Source organism: Rhyacophila brunnea, unplaced genomic scaffold, assembly GCF_057557595.1.
Source record: "Rhyacophila brunnea isolate RB1 unplaced genomic scaffold, BYU_Rbru_1.0 scaffold_13, whole genome shotgun sequence".
Lineage (NCBI taxonomy): Eukaryota > Metazoa > Arthropoda > Insecta > Trichoptera > Rhyacophilidae > Rhyacophila > Rhyacophila brunnea.
In genome coordinates this window covers 11,916,609-11,935,295 of record NW_028232785.1, presented here as the reverse complement: position 1 = coordinate 11,935,295, position 18,687 = coordinate 11,916,609, and the positions used below count along the sequence as shown (strand labels likewise).

Below are 18,687 nucleotides of genomic sequence, written 5' to 3'. Positions count from 1 at the left end.
TTTACCACAACTACCTAGCTAGTCAATATCCAGACCCAAGATTCAAACTCGGGACCTATGACATTACAAACCTGACACGTAATTGCTCAGCTATTGACGTTGAATAAAAGAATGTCATTTGATACAACATTATTACGTGCGTTCATCAATGATTTTATGCAAACATGAAAGGCAGAGTGTTATTCTGTACCTTTATTTTATTTTGAACACAACGCATAGGTATATCAAATTTGGGTATGATATTGTTGACTTTATAATGAATTAAATAAAAAAATACTAATAAACACAAATACCGATACAGGGTATTTGTTGAGTATTGGTATTGGCACATCTCTACTTGAAAATGTCAATATTATTTGCATGACGTTTAGCTGTCAAACCAAACGAACGAGAGCGGGACTCTTTTTAAATCTACAAAATGGACATCAAAAAGGAGCCAGAGGATATAAATTATGATGCAGAAATACAGCCGGAAGTATCTAATGTATTTTGCGATGTAAATAATTCAATAAATTTACGTAGAAAGGCTGAAATGTCAAGGCGAAATATTAACTTAATCAAACAAGAAGTTGACATTTTGGATATTCGAAAGGTACCTAGTAAACGAAAAACGAACGATAAATTAGTATTTTTTGAATTTAGAATGTCAAACAATAGAGCATGATAAATCTGAGATTAAAATAGAAATCATTTTGAGGTTATCTTTGGATTTTAATGTTTTCCTATTTAGAAAAGTTATGTCTCAATTTTCTGGTTCCAACAGGATGGGATCACATGCCATGCAGCTCGTGAAACACTAGCTTTATTGCGTGTAAAAAACAAATTCATACCAGAACTTGGATAACGCTTTATTAACATTATAGATAGATGTATCCCGCAATTTTATCTAGCCTCAGGGATTAGTTAAAAGCTATGTCTTAGACCAAATGGCTCCAAACTGGTGGTGTTAGGGGAACCGAAACCTGAGAACTGCTATCAGTATCGAACGTAGAACTGAACCTTAAAAAAATATATGGTTTCGATAGATCTTGTCAAACACAAATTGATTGTGAAAATGACAGTTTTTTAATTAGAAACCGTTATAGCACCTGTACATATGCATGTATTTACTGGCACGAGTAGTGTGTAAATTCAACTATCAGGATAATAACTGTTGACACGTAAAAGTGCTGACTGTCTCGCCAATCTCATTGTTCAAGCGTAAGCAATTTTGTTATTTTATGGTTGTGAAAATTGATAAACGTCAAAAATACTCTGCGCGGTATAATTCGTTTTTTTTCTGGCAGGTTCGCTACTATCGTCGTCCCAACTATCACATGAAAATTCAGGAGCTTCTTAAGTTTTTTGATCCATGCATGCAATCTTGCAACTTGTATAATATGTATTTTCACATGCATTTTCTTGTAATGGCCATGATAATAAATACTGCTGACAATGTAAACACGTATTGCCATGTAAGTTGCAAGATTGCATGCATGAATCAAAAAAGTTCGGAAGCTTCTGAATTTTAAGCGATTTTTACGACTTGTGAAATAGTACCATATAATGGCAACATCGCGTCTCTTTGCTGCCTGTAAATCCATGCACGTGTACAGGCGCTATTACTTACTGATAATGATGTGAACGGTCTATTCTCAGAATACCACCTCGAATGTTAATATTTTCTTGAATGTATTTTATAGACTGACATCGATAATGTTAAGATCAAAACTGAAATCGAAAACGAATGGTTGAAGTACAAAGAGAACTTCTACGATGACGGTTCCATCTCTCCGAGACACCCTGATGATAACGGATCCAAACTATATCCTGAAGCTGTTACCTGTAAACAAACTACAGAGGTAAGATATCAAAGAAGTAGAAAAATCACCTACTATAATGAGACGAGTTGTACAGTAGAACCTTGATATAACGGACTAATGCGGGTGAGGTGGTGTCCGTCAAAACATTGATTTTTAAAAACTTATCAACACTATCTACAAATTGTAGTTTTAGTTTGTTAAGCATTCTGTAATATATATAAGGATTCATCATGTGACAAGCCATACCATTTAATAATCCAAATATCATACGTACACTCTATGTCTCGTTAGTGCGTAGTAGGGAATGGGACAACTGGACGCCAGGACAATTGGACGCCGCACTGTCGTAGACACGTATACAGAGCACAGACGAGGAATTTTAATCAGTTTCTATCTACTACTTAGTAGTTTTAATTCATTTTACTCTTAACATAATGTTTTTTTATTGCAGATTGAGAATTACCCTGCCTAAGGCTTTAAATAAAAATAAAAAACTCTTTTTTGTTGGAACTTAAAATATGCACGACTAAATCATTATTTTCGTGTGCATATTTAAATTCTCACCAACTATTAAATCATAATATAATAATCTAAATATAAATAATAATATTAAATATTTTTTTTAAAGTACCTAACGTCTATTTATTTTCGAATTGCATGGCATCCAGTTGTCCCGGCGCCAAATCGTCCTAGGCCTTCTTCTTGAATATGGGTCGATTATCTGGTGTCCTTATGAGGTTTCCTCTAAGCTTATTTTAAAACGTGTCCAGAAGAAATTTCTTCAACGAGGCATGTTCGCTTTTCACTCTATTGACCCTCACTTCTCCTCTTGAAACATTTTTGCCTGTCATCACAAGGGATGGTTTCTAATCATCCTAAAGAATTTGAATTTATATGCATCTGTTAATTACCAATGTGGTCGCAGTTACAAGATTATCAGGCATCATTAGCGAGGGTTGCAAGACTAGTCAATGCGCTCCCCAAAGATGTAGATGTTTTCAGTGACGTGCTATGTATTTTGTATTCGAAATTTGATTTTTCCACAATGTTTTGTTTTCTTAAATAAATAAATAAATATTTTCCAGGACCCACCGTGGTTCTTCTAGAATCTAGAGTGTCTTAGATGTATCCTAACATGTATTTTGCTCTGGTAATATGTCATTAGTTATAGTAATTTTACAAATTTTCTGTTTGTTTTTCAGTATACGACTGCCAGCAGTAGTAACGCTGCAAATCTCAAATCAGTGTTGTGTATATCAGAAGTGGACAAACTATACAATGAAATACAAATTGATGAACAAGACGTCAAAAAGGAACTTCAAGAATATAGTGTAGGGCTTATAAATATACATGACACTGCCAAATTAGAGTTTGTCAAGTTTGAAGAAACTAATTTTAGTCTTAATACTTTTAAGTGTCCAACTTGTGTTAGAAATTTTTCATCAATTGATTCACTGGAACTTCACAAAGAGTTGCATAAAAAAGCCATCGAAGAAAATACCATTACGGAGCCAAAGCCATTCAAATGCAATCACTCTAATTATTCAATACATTTTAGCACCATAAAAATCAAAGTATAACACTCTGATGAAAAGGTGTTTAAATGAGATAACTGTAATTACTCATGCACATGGTCTGCTCTGACATAAAATATCACAAAATGACGCACTTGGCTGAAAAACCATTTAAATGTGACGTATGTACCCTCTCATGTATATTATCTGGTACTCTGAAATCACACAAGATGACGCATTCCGGAGAAGAGCCATTTAAGTTTCTAAGAGTCCGGTTTTACTTGTATAAATTTTGGTAGCATGAAATGACATAAATTGATTCCTAATTAACTATCTTTTTATTCAACGAATAATTCACAAGATTTAAGAATGTAACATTTTAATTATTGAACATACATAATTTTGAAAACACTTCTGAGAAAATATAATATTATAACCACAGAACAGATAATAAATAGAATACCGATTGGCTATATTCAATACGCCGCACGTTGAAGCAGGGTTTTGAATGTGTGAGTATGCTACGAAAATGAAGCACGCATTATGCACGTGCAATAGTGTGTGTAATACACCAACATTAAATGAGCGTAAATGCATAAACCAGGGCAGTTTTCAGTATTAGACGTACAACGTATTCTTGACACGTGTGTAAGTTTAACGCGGATTCTTCCTTACTCGAGACGGTTACCTGCTATCGTCTTACCCGTTGGGTATTTCAGTTCCCATTATTTCTGAGTTCCCTGATTATAACCAATAGAAAAAATCTTTTTGAAAAATTTGTCGCACTTAAGTATTGACTCCTTTAGCATAGTGGTCTACGTACGTGGGCGCGATACCCGAGAGAGGTTCGATTCCTGTGGGGTGTCGTACTTTTTTCAAAAAGATTTTTTTTATTGGTTATACATAATATCGTAGGCATACAGGCAGAAGTCACTAACTCCATATACACAGTTCTGAAATAATCAATGTTTTGTGTTTTTGTTTTTCTTAAAATGGTTGTAAAATCTTTATTTTTCCAGTCTTCGTTACTTTTATTTTTTTATATGTTCAATAATCTTAAATCGTGACTTATGCCAGTCAAGCAGCATTACTTTTTCTATATAATGACATTAAAATCTCAATTTCGTCAAAACTGGAGTTAGTGACTTCTGCCTGTACGCCCACGAATTATATTTTCTCGGCAGTGTTTTCAAAATTATGTATGTTTAATAAATTTATTAATTCTGGAGAAAACTCGTTTAAATTTCATATATTGTGTAACTTATGTGAGATAATATCACACATATTATGTGAATCTAGACTCTTCTAGTTGTAACTATATGTAATTAAATTAAATTGTATTTTTTTCTATTATAGGAATTAAATTCGGAAGTCAAAATAGAACCTAAATATAATAACGGCATATCGGAAGATGCGACCAATCAAATTAAAGCCATTGAAATTATTAATAAGACAGAATTATCAATTAACGGAAGTGATTCAATAGATAGTAACGATGCAATAGAATCGTCAAATGAACTAATCGAAGATAGCAAATTAGAAATAAAAGAATTGGAAGATAAATCCAATAAAAATACTTCTAATGAAACAGTTGTATGTCAAAATATCGTGCCAGCTCCTGTGTATGGTAACGATTTAGCGGTATCAAATGATGATTCGTCGAAAATTCATCATTGCAACCAGTGTTTGTTTCGATGTAAAACCTACAGCAATCTGAAAAACCATAAATTAATCCATAGTGACGAAAAACCATACAGTTGTAGCCTATGTGACTTTCGATGTAAGAGACTGAGCGATCTAAAAACGCACAATCTAGTTCATAGCGACGTAAAACCGTACGAATGCGACATGTGCAATTTCAAATCACGCACGTCAAGCAATTTAAATCTTCACCGAAAGACTCACTCGAACGTCAGACCTTACGTTTGTAGCGTTTGCCAGTTTAGATGCCGGACGACGGGTGACCTCACTAAGCATGTCGTAATTCACAGCGACATCAAACCTTACGCGTGCAGTCAGTGCGACTTTACCTGCAAGGCGATGAAGAATCTGTCGCAGCATAAGATAACACATAAAGGAGTCAAGGCTTTCGTTTGCGACGTATGCAACTTCAGGTGTAGCACGTCGGGGCATCTGAAATCTCATAAAGTTACGCACAGCGAGATTAAATCCTTTCACTGCGAGAAATGTGACTATAGCTGTAAGCATTCGAGCAATCTGCGAGCCCATCAGTTGATCCATACAGATGAGAAAGCCTACTTTTGTGAGTTGTGCGAGTATCGATGCAAGTCGAGTACGTATCTGAAGAGGCACCGGAGAAAGGTGCATAAAGATTGAACAGCTGACGAAGACTTAGGTGCAAAGCATTCTGTCTTCTTCGTCGCAATTTCTTTTACAAGATAGAATTTGAATTGCTTGATTGATTTGTTGATTCCAATCCTTCCTATATCATTGATACGATACATTATGAACGTTGTCTAACCGTTGAGATGATATTGCGAAGATGGAGTGCGGTAAGGAACGTAAATCTATTAATTGTATGCCGTGTACAATAATCCTCCCGTCAACTGTGAAAGTGGCGTGACTCCATTGGGCAGGCCACGTGTCAAGAGTGGAAAACACCCAACCACTAAAAACTGTGATGGCCAGACGGTATAGAAAGAAACACAGCATCCCTGAGGGTGTTTGCAGCTGACAGAGGGAAGTGAAGACATTTCTTGGAGGTAGCCATGAGCCACATTTAGTTGCAGTATCAATAAAAGCTCACTTTCTAGATAACATCTCGTACTGAAGTGCCAGTGGAATGTATGCAAATAGATGACAAATGTCATATATCCCAGTTGAAAAAAATTCTTCATTACAACCATCCGATTTATGGGGCAATAATGAATAAATGGCTGGAGCAACATTCAACTCGGTTGCGAAATATCTGAGACTCATGACTGTCCTCGGTTAAAACTAAATGCCGCCTATTCGACGTTTACATTCTGAGCGAACCGAACAGCTTCTCATCATACTGAGAGTGAAGAAGAAGAGTACAGATGTCTCAGGAGAATTTCATCTTGCCTTGCGTGTTCTTCAAGTCAACCGGATTTCAGCGTCCTGGAAGGTCACTAACTATCCACAGATTGTATACGACGGAGCTATGGGATACTGCAAGACTGGCGGTCGACAAGGATTCTTGAAAACGCTGTGTGGTGTCTACTTAATGGTACTGCGGATGAACCTCGAATTGAACCATTATTTGAATGACTAAATTTCTCATTACAACAAATGGAGAATGTCATAATTTCGTCTCGGATGATTTCCAATTTTGTCTGCAACTTTAAAGGCGTGATTCTTCGGTTTGGTATGAGATTGATTCTATTCTTGGAGCAGCCACATGGCTTTCGCAGAATTACAAGAAATACATTTATAGCTGACAAATCGAAGAGGATGGCATATAAAGATGTTTTACCGAGCTCTGTTGATCTCAAAATGAATCACAGAAGCTAACCGGTACGTATGTGTTTCATAAAATTATATCGAAGTACTAATAAAAAGTATCTGTGATTTCCAAAGATATTAAAAACATCTTCATCCATAGAGTACTTACCTAAGTGTATAAATTGAAGCAGAAAAAGGTTGTCTGGTCTAATGATTAAGTTAGCTACAAGTGAACTCGCATTATTGGTTCAATTGAAGAGAACTTCACACTTCTACTATTTTACTATGTACCTTCCGTTCTAATTTCGGATTCACTCAATTAGTTAAATACATTCTGGTTGAGCTTTTTTAAGTGGCTGTAATTATTTTTAAGGGATGATGAGGAGGTCGGATCTAGAGGTGGGGACGATGGAACAGAATGCTAGACACTGACCTTTGTGATGATGTTTGATGGCTCCGTGGTCTGGTTTTAACTGTCACTCGGGCGGTATCGTTGTTTTGGGTCACCTGGTTCGTACACTTCCGCACTTTGTGACACAGTTTATGGATGATAAGTGAGGGTGTATGAATGATGATGATAGAATATAAATGAGTTTGTATCTTATGAGTCAATCACTTAAGCGACGGAAAGCTATTAGAAGCCCGCACGCGTCCGTTGTCGAGATGCAACTAAATGCTCTTGTAACACCGTCTCTCATGAACCGTAATTGCTTATTGATTGTCTGGTAACAATAACAGGGGATTAGGAGGTGGGAGAAGAGAGATTGCCAAATCCGGAATTCGAACCTGGGACCCACGACTTTATTAGTCGGCACGTTACTGCTCGGCCGTCATAGGCATACATATTAATTAATATTGAATAAAATTGACGTTTATATGGTAGATCTCCATTATAAGTCCTGCCAGTCCTTGTAGTCCAGTGCATAAAGCACTGGCCTTTCATCCAGGGGTTTCGGATTTGATTCCGCTGAGGTCACAATATATTTATGTGATTTTCTCATAGTCTGAGTGTTTGTGATTGTTTCACTTCTATTACTAAACTATTGTAATGGGGCCTCATGGCCTCTTGTAGTGCTAAAGAGAATATATTTCACTATAGAGTTCACATACCTGACATCCAAGTGTCCCAGTACTAAACAATATTTTGAATTTTGTTTCAGATATGACATGGAGATTTCTGTATCACCAATATAGGGCCTATAGGACTATTTCAGCCTTCCTATGGTAACCTGATGGAAACAGTACTCATTTCAAAAGCATACTGGTCTAAGATGAAGTTTATGGAAACACCTTTTTTAATATCCGTTAACGGACACAGATGAGATTCACACATGACAGTACGCATAATATATTTGACGCTTAAAGTACACCATCGCATCTATTCTATACACAAGACTGCTTTCGGCCGCTATCTGCGGTAGGAAAGTATTCAAGTATTAGCACTTATTGTAACAATTACAATAAGTTAGTTGTAATTGTGCTATGTTTTAACAGCACCTCTCTTGGCTGTGATAAATTTTAGAGTGAGATAGACAATTTTGACAGTTCAGACGGGTAACTTATTGTAATTGTTACAATAAGTGTTAATATTTCGATACTTTCCTACCCTAGTTAGCTGCCGTAAAGGCCGAAATCAGTCTTGCATATAGAATAGACGTGCAAGAGTGTAAAGTAGTCTGTCAACCTGAATGTACATATATATTTTTATCAAGATTTCTTCAGTTCTTTGTCAGTTTGTAAGTAAAATTTTATATAAAAAAAACTTTTTTTTTACCCTTCCTTGATCTTTCTAATATCTTCTTCTTCGACCATATCCGCCCCTTAGTTGAAGCATATGGACACCACGCGGCGCCTCCAAGAATCCCTGTCACTCGCCAGTCTAGCCATACCGTAGCTCCGCTGTATACACTCTATAGCAGTGGTTCTCAGGTGCGGCCACCAGAGGATTTTACTGTGGACACCAGCGCTTTACAGAATATTTTAAAAATTTATTTATAAAATTATGAAATTGGTTGAATACACAGTATAACTCGACTTAAATTTCTTTCCACGCTCAAATGATCCATAATGTGTTTTTGTGACGAGATCGTGTGTGAAATACCTAGTCCGTTTCTGAAATCAATTCCGTCAATTCAAAAATTGGCAACAATTAATTGCTTTATTATTATTGTCGATTTTTTTACTACTGTATACTGTGAAAGATCATTCAGTGTAATGCACTTCATAAAAATCAAATATCGAAGCCAGTTGACAGATGTAAACTTAGACGCAGCAAAAAGGAGTATTGAGGAATTTCCATTTGCATTATTCTTAAATAGACATTTACTAAAATGTTCAAATGTCTTTTATTAAATGGACTTGTCTATAAATAAATTGATCGATTAATATATGATAAATCGATAAAAAAAATTTAGCTTTCAATCACAACAACAGTAAAATTTGGTGCGGCCACCAGATGTTTCCATAGAACTGTCAATGTCAATTGTGCGGCAACAGTTAAATTTCACGTGAGAACCACTGCTCTATAGTTAGTATTTAGCGGCCTTCCAGGATGCCAGAAATCAGTCGGTTTGAAGAACAGGCAAACCAGGTTGAGGTTCTCTTCTGGCATCTGCAGCACGTGGCCGAGCCAGATCCAAAGTCACCTCTTCACTCTCTCTTTCTCTAATATAGATAATAACCTACCGTGTTGAAGAAAATCTTCTCATATAGAGACGGAGCCTTAAAGTATGAAAGTAAGACCAAAAATTAATAACATATAGGGACACTGCACTGATTTACATACAATCAAGATTATGCAGCTAGGTGGTAGTTTCTTCCATATCAAAATTACACTGCGTAAAACTGGAATTTGCTTGTGTTTTTATAGGGAAACCACGGAAGGTTCTGTTCGGAAGTAAATTCTTTTCTCACATCTTTGGTACATACCATTGGCGAAGAGTAGAGGTAGGCTATGGAGATTGGATGTAAATAGTGCACTCTAAACTTGGTCAGTCATACGGATTTGTTTTCATTGAACTAAGAGTACAAATTATCACAGATGGCTTTTAAAATTCGATTAAACCATGCCTACTCCAAACCGTAACAGATAAAAAATATTCTTCTATAGCCAAAAATGCATTCCATTACAGTTTTTGATACTGCATGCAAAATAGTACCTACTGTAAAATTTGCAACAAATGAATTTGAAATTCAATCATTAGCCTTATTAATCATTTTTCAGATTGACCCATAGTTTGAATTTATGCCTCGTTTTAATAGAATAAGCTTATCGTCGATCACGTTAGGTCATATAGTGTATGTGACCAAACCACCACAGTCTCTCAATCACCCTACAGACTGTAGAGTTCAGCATCATATCTTTTCCAGTAGCTTCCACCGTCTGATTGACCAACAGTAATTTCCTGGGGTTGCCTACTGGAAATTACTGCACCCTTTCACGGCGATCTTTTAGTCTCCAAATCTTGATTGATTAGATACGCTAAAATTATATTACATACCGTAAAGTGTGTGCTATGCGCACAGAGAAGGAAAAAATCAAATTTTATTAACAAAACTTTTAATGAAACAATGCGTCTTTATTTGTAGGTTTTTTGGTACAATTCACACAATTGGCTTATACTAAAGTATTTTTTATACAATCACCTAAGCTCATCATGGCTCTATGTCCAAGAAGTTGATGATCCAATATGATCGATTGTCCCCAAGCCCATGACAGTACCTAGAGACAAAGAACCTATCACTGAAAACGATTTTCCATAATTTTTATTGTCATCCGGCCACTTGCTCATTTTCTGTGGTCGAACCATTGTCTTAAATTAGCCAACCAGGATGTGGTTCCTCCGACGTCAGAATCGGCAGGCTTAATACTTTTCTCAACCGAACCACCACACCGACCTATGGGCACAATTGACTCGTGCCCTAAAGTAGATTCATTCCTGACACTGGATACTTGAGATTTAAATTTATTCAGAGTAACATTTTCATGAATAATGATTTTTTTATTACCATCAAATGACTGATCAACTTTGTAAGGTTCTTTTGTGCCACCGGGAATAATATTAACATCGTTTTTGTAACTGTCTAATGACTCATCACTTTTTGGCGTTTCGTTTATGTTAAAGTGAAACTCGGGTCGATTTTCAAGTGAATTTTTTCCGATCGAAATTTGCGACTTTACACCGCCCAAGACAAAATTTTTGCCGATAATGATATTTTTGGCACCGTCAAATGATTTATCACCTTTTGGCAATTTGGAAAAGTCAGCTCCTCTTTCAGGCGAATTTTTCCCGGTCGTTACCAGCGATTTCGCACCTACCTTGATAATTTTTTTGATAATGATTCTTTTCCTACCTCCTGAAAGTTCATTTTTGCCAACCGCAATTTGCGACGAATTATTATTCTTCTCGGTAACAAGCTTTCTGGGAGCATCCGATGACTGAACTTCTTTTTCAAGTGCATTTTGTGAAAATAAGGTTTCTGAACTTACAGCGGTTTTTTCATTACCGTCAAATAACTTATCACCCTTTGGAGGCAGGATATTTTTCCCAATAATGATTCGTTCACCATTTTCAGGTATATTTTTAGAAACTGTAATTTTCGGTTGATCCGCTAAATAGTTATTTTTTGAAACTGATTTTCGATTACTATCAAAAGATGTTTTTGGAGACTCAGTTTTGTCACAGCCAACACTTTTCTTAACACTGTGAAAATTTGACTTATTTCCCTTCCCAACTACTTTTCCACTTTTACCTAATCCGACACTTTTATCATTACTCTTCTTTTGATTGCTATCGAAATATGACTTATGACTTTTTGCCATGTTATTTCTATTTGACATTTGCAATTTTTTACTATCATTATTGGTGTCGTCGATTACCATTTGCAATTCGAGAACATCAGGAGACGAATCCGTTTTGCGAGGAACCACATAACTTAAATCAATTATTTTACATTTTTTATCAACCAATGACCTCGATTTATCAACCGACTTATTCCCTTTAGAAACGTCACTTTTACTAGTCGAGTTTAACAATCCCAAATCTTCCAATAACTTATTCTTTAAAGCCTTCATGTCACCCTTGTCTATAAAAACCTGAAGATTTTTCTTTGACGGACTTTTACGGCTGACTTTGTTATTATTACTTACTAGTGACTTATTAACGACAGCTGAATCATTATCCAACTTATGCCGTTTGGCTTCACTCGACTGCTCACAGTCTGAAACATCCAAATCGATTACCTCATTCGGTCGATACTCTATCAAAGGTGACTTATCTCCCATCACCATAAAATACAATTTTCTACGTTGTGAAAGATGCATGTCATCCATATTCATGTGAAGAAGTCGATGGTTGTCCATACTGTATTTATTTATGCCTATATGAGAGCACTCGGAACATTTGCGTATTTCACTTACGATGTTAAATTTTTTATGTAAATTTTTATGAGTATTTAACTCTTTTATCCGACTGCATGTATAGGTACATTCTTGGCATTGAAACAATAAAATTTTAACATACGTCAACGTGTCTGACATTTTATCGTTTCCATTCAGCGATAACTGTGCACAGTCAGCCTCACTATCGACGGACATTGGAATTCTATCATCTTTAAGGAGTGTAATATTAAAATGAGTCAACTCGTGCGATGTCAGCTGACCTATATCCGAACCGACAAATGGACACGAGTCACATCTTAGAATATCTTCAACATTACTAAAATACGACGGCTTAATATAATGAAAAAGTACAAATCCTGCGTGAATCGATTTATGATATTCCGCATTGCTAAAACTTAAAGTTTTATACGGGCACTTCGGACAGTTGTATATTTTAACATTTTTATGTAACAACTTATGCGCCCGCGCGACGCTTGACAGTTTAGTTTCGAAAGGGCACACTAAACATCTGTAGAGTTTTACCAGATTGTGTTGCCAAAGATGCGTTTGCGCCACCTTCAAATTACTCGCATGATTCGGGCAGACCCGACAAAAATAGCCCGCCTGCGTGTGCGAGGTCATGTGCATTTTGAAGTCGTTCATTTGGGCATCTTTGAACGGACATAGACTGCACGCGAACCACTCCCGACTGTAATGAACAGAATCGTGCAATAAAAATTCGTTGAAATCCGCACAAGTAAACTCGCAAAAGTTACACTGCAAACGTTCCTCAATGTGGTGCTGGAAAAGGTGCACTCGGAAACCTATCAAAGTCCCCACGGAAAACGGACAGAGATGACACGTATAGTCTTTTTTTGTTACATGAACGCAATTGTGTAATGCCAGATCGTTCAATTTCTCACAAACGAACGAACATAAAAAACAGTTAAATTTATTGCCGTCGTAATGAACGTCTGAATAATTATTGGAAGTATTTCCATGAATCAAATTATGTAGCACCAATATCTGAAAGTTCTCACAACTGAACGAACACAAATGACATTTATATATACCGTTGGTCCTGTCGAGAGTTTTTTTAGTCTTTTCCCAGTTATAATTGTTAAAGAACGATTTGGAATAATAGGAATCAGGATCCATAGTCATTTTGGCATGAAAGTCAAAATGTGAACTTACGTCATTCGGTTCTTTGGAAATGAACGAACACACTTGACATTGGAATAAGCTATCCTCAGTCTCGCGTAGAACGATTTTATTTCCTAGCAGGTTGCAGTTGTCAGCCGGTGACTTGAAATTGATATGAATGTAATTATGTAATGTTAATTCATTCGATTCGTTACAAGCGAATGAACAAATTTTACATTTGAATTTCTTCTTCTGCTCAAGACGTTTTCGTTTGTTGTTACTATCGGTCTTTAAAGGGGTACTGTAAGGTTGGTTTACTGGCAGATTGCACAAATTATTAAGAGTGACCGAACACGGACGACATTTATGCAATGCTTCTATCTCACTGAGTCGTTTAAGAGACCGATTCGCCGTGACAACTGGAAAACGATTATAATCATCACGCGCGTGCAGCGGTGTGTCATTTCTACTGTTTTTCGCTTTTTTCTTGATCCCCTCCGCAGTGATATTGATAGATTCTTCCAATAGTCCACCAGTACTTGTTTTATCGTTGAATTGGTGACTGTTGTCTGCGTTAACAGAGGGTATTCCCCACGTCTTGTTTCTGCCAGGATCGCAAACATCTGCATTGTTGGACTGTAAAATAACACGCAAATATTAATCCTACGATACACATTGCACGTCAATAGTTTCCAATAAAAAACACTTCAAGTCAAGGACATATCAGATAAAAAACCGATTTTCAGTTGTACAATATTATCTCGGAACAATCCTTGATATTATATTCGAAAGATCCTGAGAAGAATTTTAAGAGCTATAGAAGAAAATTGTATTTAGCAAACGAGGTATAACTCGGAACTATATCGCCAGTTTGCAAAGCCGAGTGACACTTAAGATTTGGCGGTTCATGTTGTAATGATAAGAGATGTGGCTCCCAAAAATTCCAATGACAACAAGCCCGGCGGAAAAAATGAAAATTTGGTAGACCCAAGGTGAGATGGTGTCATTAGACTAGTCACTATATTGGGTCTTCGTAATTGGAGAGCTCAGGATAGGCAGGTGTGGATGCGGCTAAGATCCACAAAGGATTTTGAAATGAATCATGAAAATGGGTCATAAGACAATACAATCTCACCCGAGCTATTCACAACTACTCTGGAAAATCTATTTAGACGGCCTGACAGTGACAACATAGCAATCCCCATTAACGGCGAATATTTTAGTCACTGTGCTTTGCACAAGACATTGTTGTCTTGTAAAAGACGTGCATCATTTTCCAAAAGAATGAGATGCATCTCGAACTCACCGGCAGACTGAAGAGTGGAAATGCAGCGTTCTTCGCACTTAAGAATCTATTCAGGTCCAAGCTACTGTCGTAAAATACAAAAATCTGAGTATAAAATGTCACAGTCACACCAGTCGCTCTCAAGGGTCTGAAAAAACCTGGAGACTAACAGAGAAACAAGATGAAGCTATCAAAGTGTTGGAAAACAAAACTCTATAAGTAAAGAATATACTTGGACCGGTTAAAGACAACTAAAGGTCGTGCATCCGTAGGTGCTGAGGTCTGTGAACAATTTTATTTAAGCCCAATATGGTCAATGTCTTCAGGGAGCGGAGACTCAGATGGGCCAGTCATGTTGTTAGATGTGACAAACCGAGTAATGGACGGATAACATCAAAAGGGACGCAGAGAGTCTGAGTGTGAACGAGAGAAGGAGAGCTCAAGGTAGTGAGCATAGAAGATGGTTATCCAGTTGGCCATAGACCTGAATCGTCTATAGCGCCGGCTTAAGTAAGATTGTATTGCGTACTGATTGTCTAGGCAAACGCCAATAAAAAAGGAATGAATAATTTGCAAGCATTCAATCGATTGATTGAATTTTGTAAGTAATATAAATTAACGATAATGATAGCAGTCATTTTTCAAATAAAAATATCGGTGTGTGTACTTATGTACGCGCGTTATAAGTTATACTTCTTTGGCGTAACAAAACAAAATAAGCCGTTACATGACTCTATTAATATTACAGTGGATTAGGTTGACGAAAACGTACGCGATTCATCAGTGTCTCATATAGCACATGATAATTGTAATTTAATTATTGTATTGGACCAAAACTCATCTTTGCCATACAGCGGTTATAATCGATTCAAAAGTGCCCATGATGAATTAAAATTATTTACCAGTTCAACATTCACAAAATTTATTTATTTATTGATATATAATTTTAATCATAAATAATACTTAGAGCCGAGCCACACCGGGCGACTCTGGTCTCGAGACCAGTCGCGTGACTGGTCTCTTCGGGCGATTTACTCGGGCGCCTTGCCGGCGACCAGAGAGGCAGCCGATAATAATATTAATAATGAATGTATACGCAGTTATGCAAAAAATGCAGCGTGGCTGCCGGCGACTGGTCGCCTAGTGTGGCAGCGCTCAATACATAGCTATATGTTTTCATACATCGCTACTGATCGCCCGACTAGAGAGACCAGAGAGACCGGGAGACCAGACCGAGCGCACGAACGAGATTTTACTGATCACGCGACTTTATTGCTTGCGCGATTACTAGGCGACCAGGTGTGGCATGCTCCATATAACTGCATGCATTGGTCTGGTCTCGGCGACTGGTCTGCCGACCAGAGTCGCCCGGTGTGGCTCGGCACTTACATAAATATAATAATAATAATCATTACAATGAAAAATAAATATACACCAATATAAATAAAGTTTTATGAATATAAATTAATAGTGTAGAAATATTGGTTATGTTTAAAACTGTTGTTCACTTGGTTGTATTGAACGAATGACTAAATGACACTATGCGCATGTGCATGTACCCTCAAGACCGAAATGAAAATAATCTTAATAATAAATTGTGTTACATCGGCTCGCGCAGCTTCCGTCATACACCAATGATGTTACATTGGCGCGCGCAACTTCGTCACACGCCAAAAATACACTCTGATCTGTTTTCCCAAACGCGCCAAAAGAAGTATAACTTCAAAAGGTTTGAATCCTGGGTCTAGCAAGTACAAGTATTGTTTTTCAATTTGTGTGTCAGGATATGGACCTTATAGGTTGAGCAAGTGGCTGACATCCATTTCTCGTAAAAAACAAAATCTGTCAATACAAACCTCCACTCTGTGGAGGCCCATATGATCCTATAAGGATCGGACGTGGTCGAAAAAAAAATAAATGCATCCTTTCGCTTTGAGTAAACAAATTAATCTTTTGTGCAGCCATGTGAATCAACGGAGAGTGCTTCAAACGTCATTGCTACATTCAATCTACGAGCAGGACGGCATTATGACAAGAATTCGAGTGCGAGAGGTATAACGTGATTATCATGCGCAGAATATTGTTTACAAGCGCTGACACATGGATTTAAAGATGTTTAACATTAACAGGATGTTTTTAACAATTTTCACATTTGACAGGATATTTTCTCCGTTATATTGAGGTTCTACTGTATTGTAATTTTTAGCAGATTCAGGATACGAACTTGCAACTTTGGCTTCAAAAATGGGGGCTCTCATGGGGTTGTGAGTAATTTAATATAAGGTAAATAATCATCAGTAGAATTACCTGAGCAATTATAATCCACGGCAGATTCGCCGAATCAACGTACTTTGGACTACTCGAATTCGATAATGTAGCGATTCCACTGGAGTTGCCACAATTATCTTCATAATCTTCAGCGACACTATCATAATCTGATCCCGTGGGTGTATCCAACTGGAATAAAATATATAACATTGAATCTTGGTATATAATATTTGAGACTTTCACGGTTGTTTTTTATCGTAGTAGATTTTTGGGTTTCCACCGTGTGCCCTTCTTCCTTCTTTACTCGACGTTTCGGGCTCGTTGCAGAGGCCATTATATGATCTCTTGATGTTTTTTATTGTAGTAGATTTTTGGGTTTCCGTCGTGTGTCCTTCGTTCTTTACTCGACGTTTCGGGCTCGTTGCACGGGCCATCATATCATCTCTTGATAATGGCCTCTACAACGAGCCCGAAACGTCGAGTGAAGAAGGAAGAAGGACACACGGTGGAAACCCAAAAATCTACTACGATTGAATCTTGGTGTGCAACTTCACGAACTGAAGATAACAAAATTATTAACAGTATCAAAAATGGTGACACCAAACACCAGTTTTGTGATTAAAAGGGAACCGATTAAGCATGTGACCCCACTATAAATATTTAGGAAAATGGGTCAATGAGAAATGGGAACAATCGAGACCTTAACCTAAGTCTGAGACCGCGCATGGTTCGTAGTTATGTTCGCTCAATTCTTTTCTATGGACACTACGTCATTATGTCACGGACAATTATTGAGGCTTTCGAGATGTGGCTATATTGCGGTTATAAAATAATACAAATTGATTTGATGTATACGTCAACCAGTGGCGAGGGGTGGGGATAGGCTATTAAGATCCGTATCCGGAAATTTGTACGTAAACAGTTCACCGCAGGACACTTATTTGTGCGCCGCAGTACGTGAAACATGAGTTCGTGTAACATTTAATCGTGGAGTATATTTGTACGTATGCTACATGTGGCGAATTTTATGAGATGTCTCTACTAGGTTAGGTTAGATTAGGGTTAATCTAATTGGAACGGTACTATTTGCAAACTATCACCGCATTTTGTAAGATACGTACAAATGTATTCTACGGTGAAATGTTCATGTTATTCATGTTATTCATGTTTCACGTACTGCGGCGCACGAATAAGTGTCGAACTGTGTGATGAACTGCATACGTACAACTTACATGTAACCATTAAGATCTGACATAAATAGCGCATACTAAACTTTGTCAGTCATACTTATTTGTTTTCATTGAACTAAGACTACAAATTGCAGATAGTGCCGGTTAGTTTTAAGAATCAATTAAACCTGCCTCAACCACTGAAGACTGGCCAACGACAGGGGTATAGGGGTATGCTTCACCTAAGAAACGGACATGGGCACAGAATAATCTGATAGCATACCAACCTCTATTTTAGGAATTTCGCAAAGCACATTATCCCGTCGAGGCAAATTTGACGGATAGTTATTATTACAATATGCGTTGTCATAGAGATGGACATTTGCTACAATATTACTGTCACTAGTTTCGATTGCTAGCGGATCTTTCAATGTTTCGTCCATAGAATACATCGTTATATTATATTGTATCTAATTGTATGTATATATATTATGTAATAACCAATAATAATTGAAATGTTACAATAAAATTGAGTTTATCTTTCTAGCAAATGACGTAAATACGTTCAAAACACACTCAAAATATTATGACTTTCATAGACAATAATATGATTCATAGACAAAAAAAATGTTTGTCGGAGTAAATTATTGCCAAATAATAAAAAAAAAATCGCGAAAAATTTGAATTTTATCATCATGTC

General features: G+C 36.9%; 2 protein-coding genes across 3 annotated transcripts; one reads left to right on the top strand and one right to left on the bottom strand.

Moving 5' to 3' along the window:
- Window positions 1-332: 332 nt before the first annotated feature.
- Window positions 333-8,521, top strand: LOC147076498 (uncharacterized). 2 transcript variants are annotated; one of them, XM_085940308.1, is made up of 5 exons: window positions 333-496; window positions 1,683-1,841; window positions 3,005-3,133; window positions 4,673-6,814; window positions 7,903-8,521. In XM_085940308.1, exons 1-4 carry the CDS (start codon window positions 419-421, stop codon window positions 5,651-5,653), a joined length of 1,347 nt encoding a protein of 448 aa, XP_085796434.1. In that variant the 5' UTR covers window positions 333-418; the 3' UTR covers window positions 5,654-6,814; window positions 7,903-8,521. The 2 variants fall into 2 exon arrangements, with proteins under 2 accessions (XP_085796434.1, XP_085796433.1); XM_085940307.1 differs by having other exon boundaries at window positions 333-592.
- A 1,776-nt stretch (window positions 8,522-10,297) lies between these two features.
- LOC147076497 (uncharacterized) lies at window positions 10,298-18,576 on the bottom strand. The gene is made up of 3 exons (XM_085940305.1): window positions 18,275-18,576; window positions 16,858-17,007; window positions 10,298-13,901 (listed from the first exon to the last, which is right to left on the bottom strand). The coding sequence occupies exons 1-3, from the start codon at window positions 18,437-18,439 to the stop codon at window positions 10,530-10,532; spliced, it is 3,687 nt and encodes a 1,228-aa protein (XP_085796431.1). The 5' UTR covers window positions 18,440-18,576; the 3' UTR covers window positions 10,298-10,529.
- Between the last annotated feature and the right edge of the window lie 111 nt (window positions 18,577-18,687).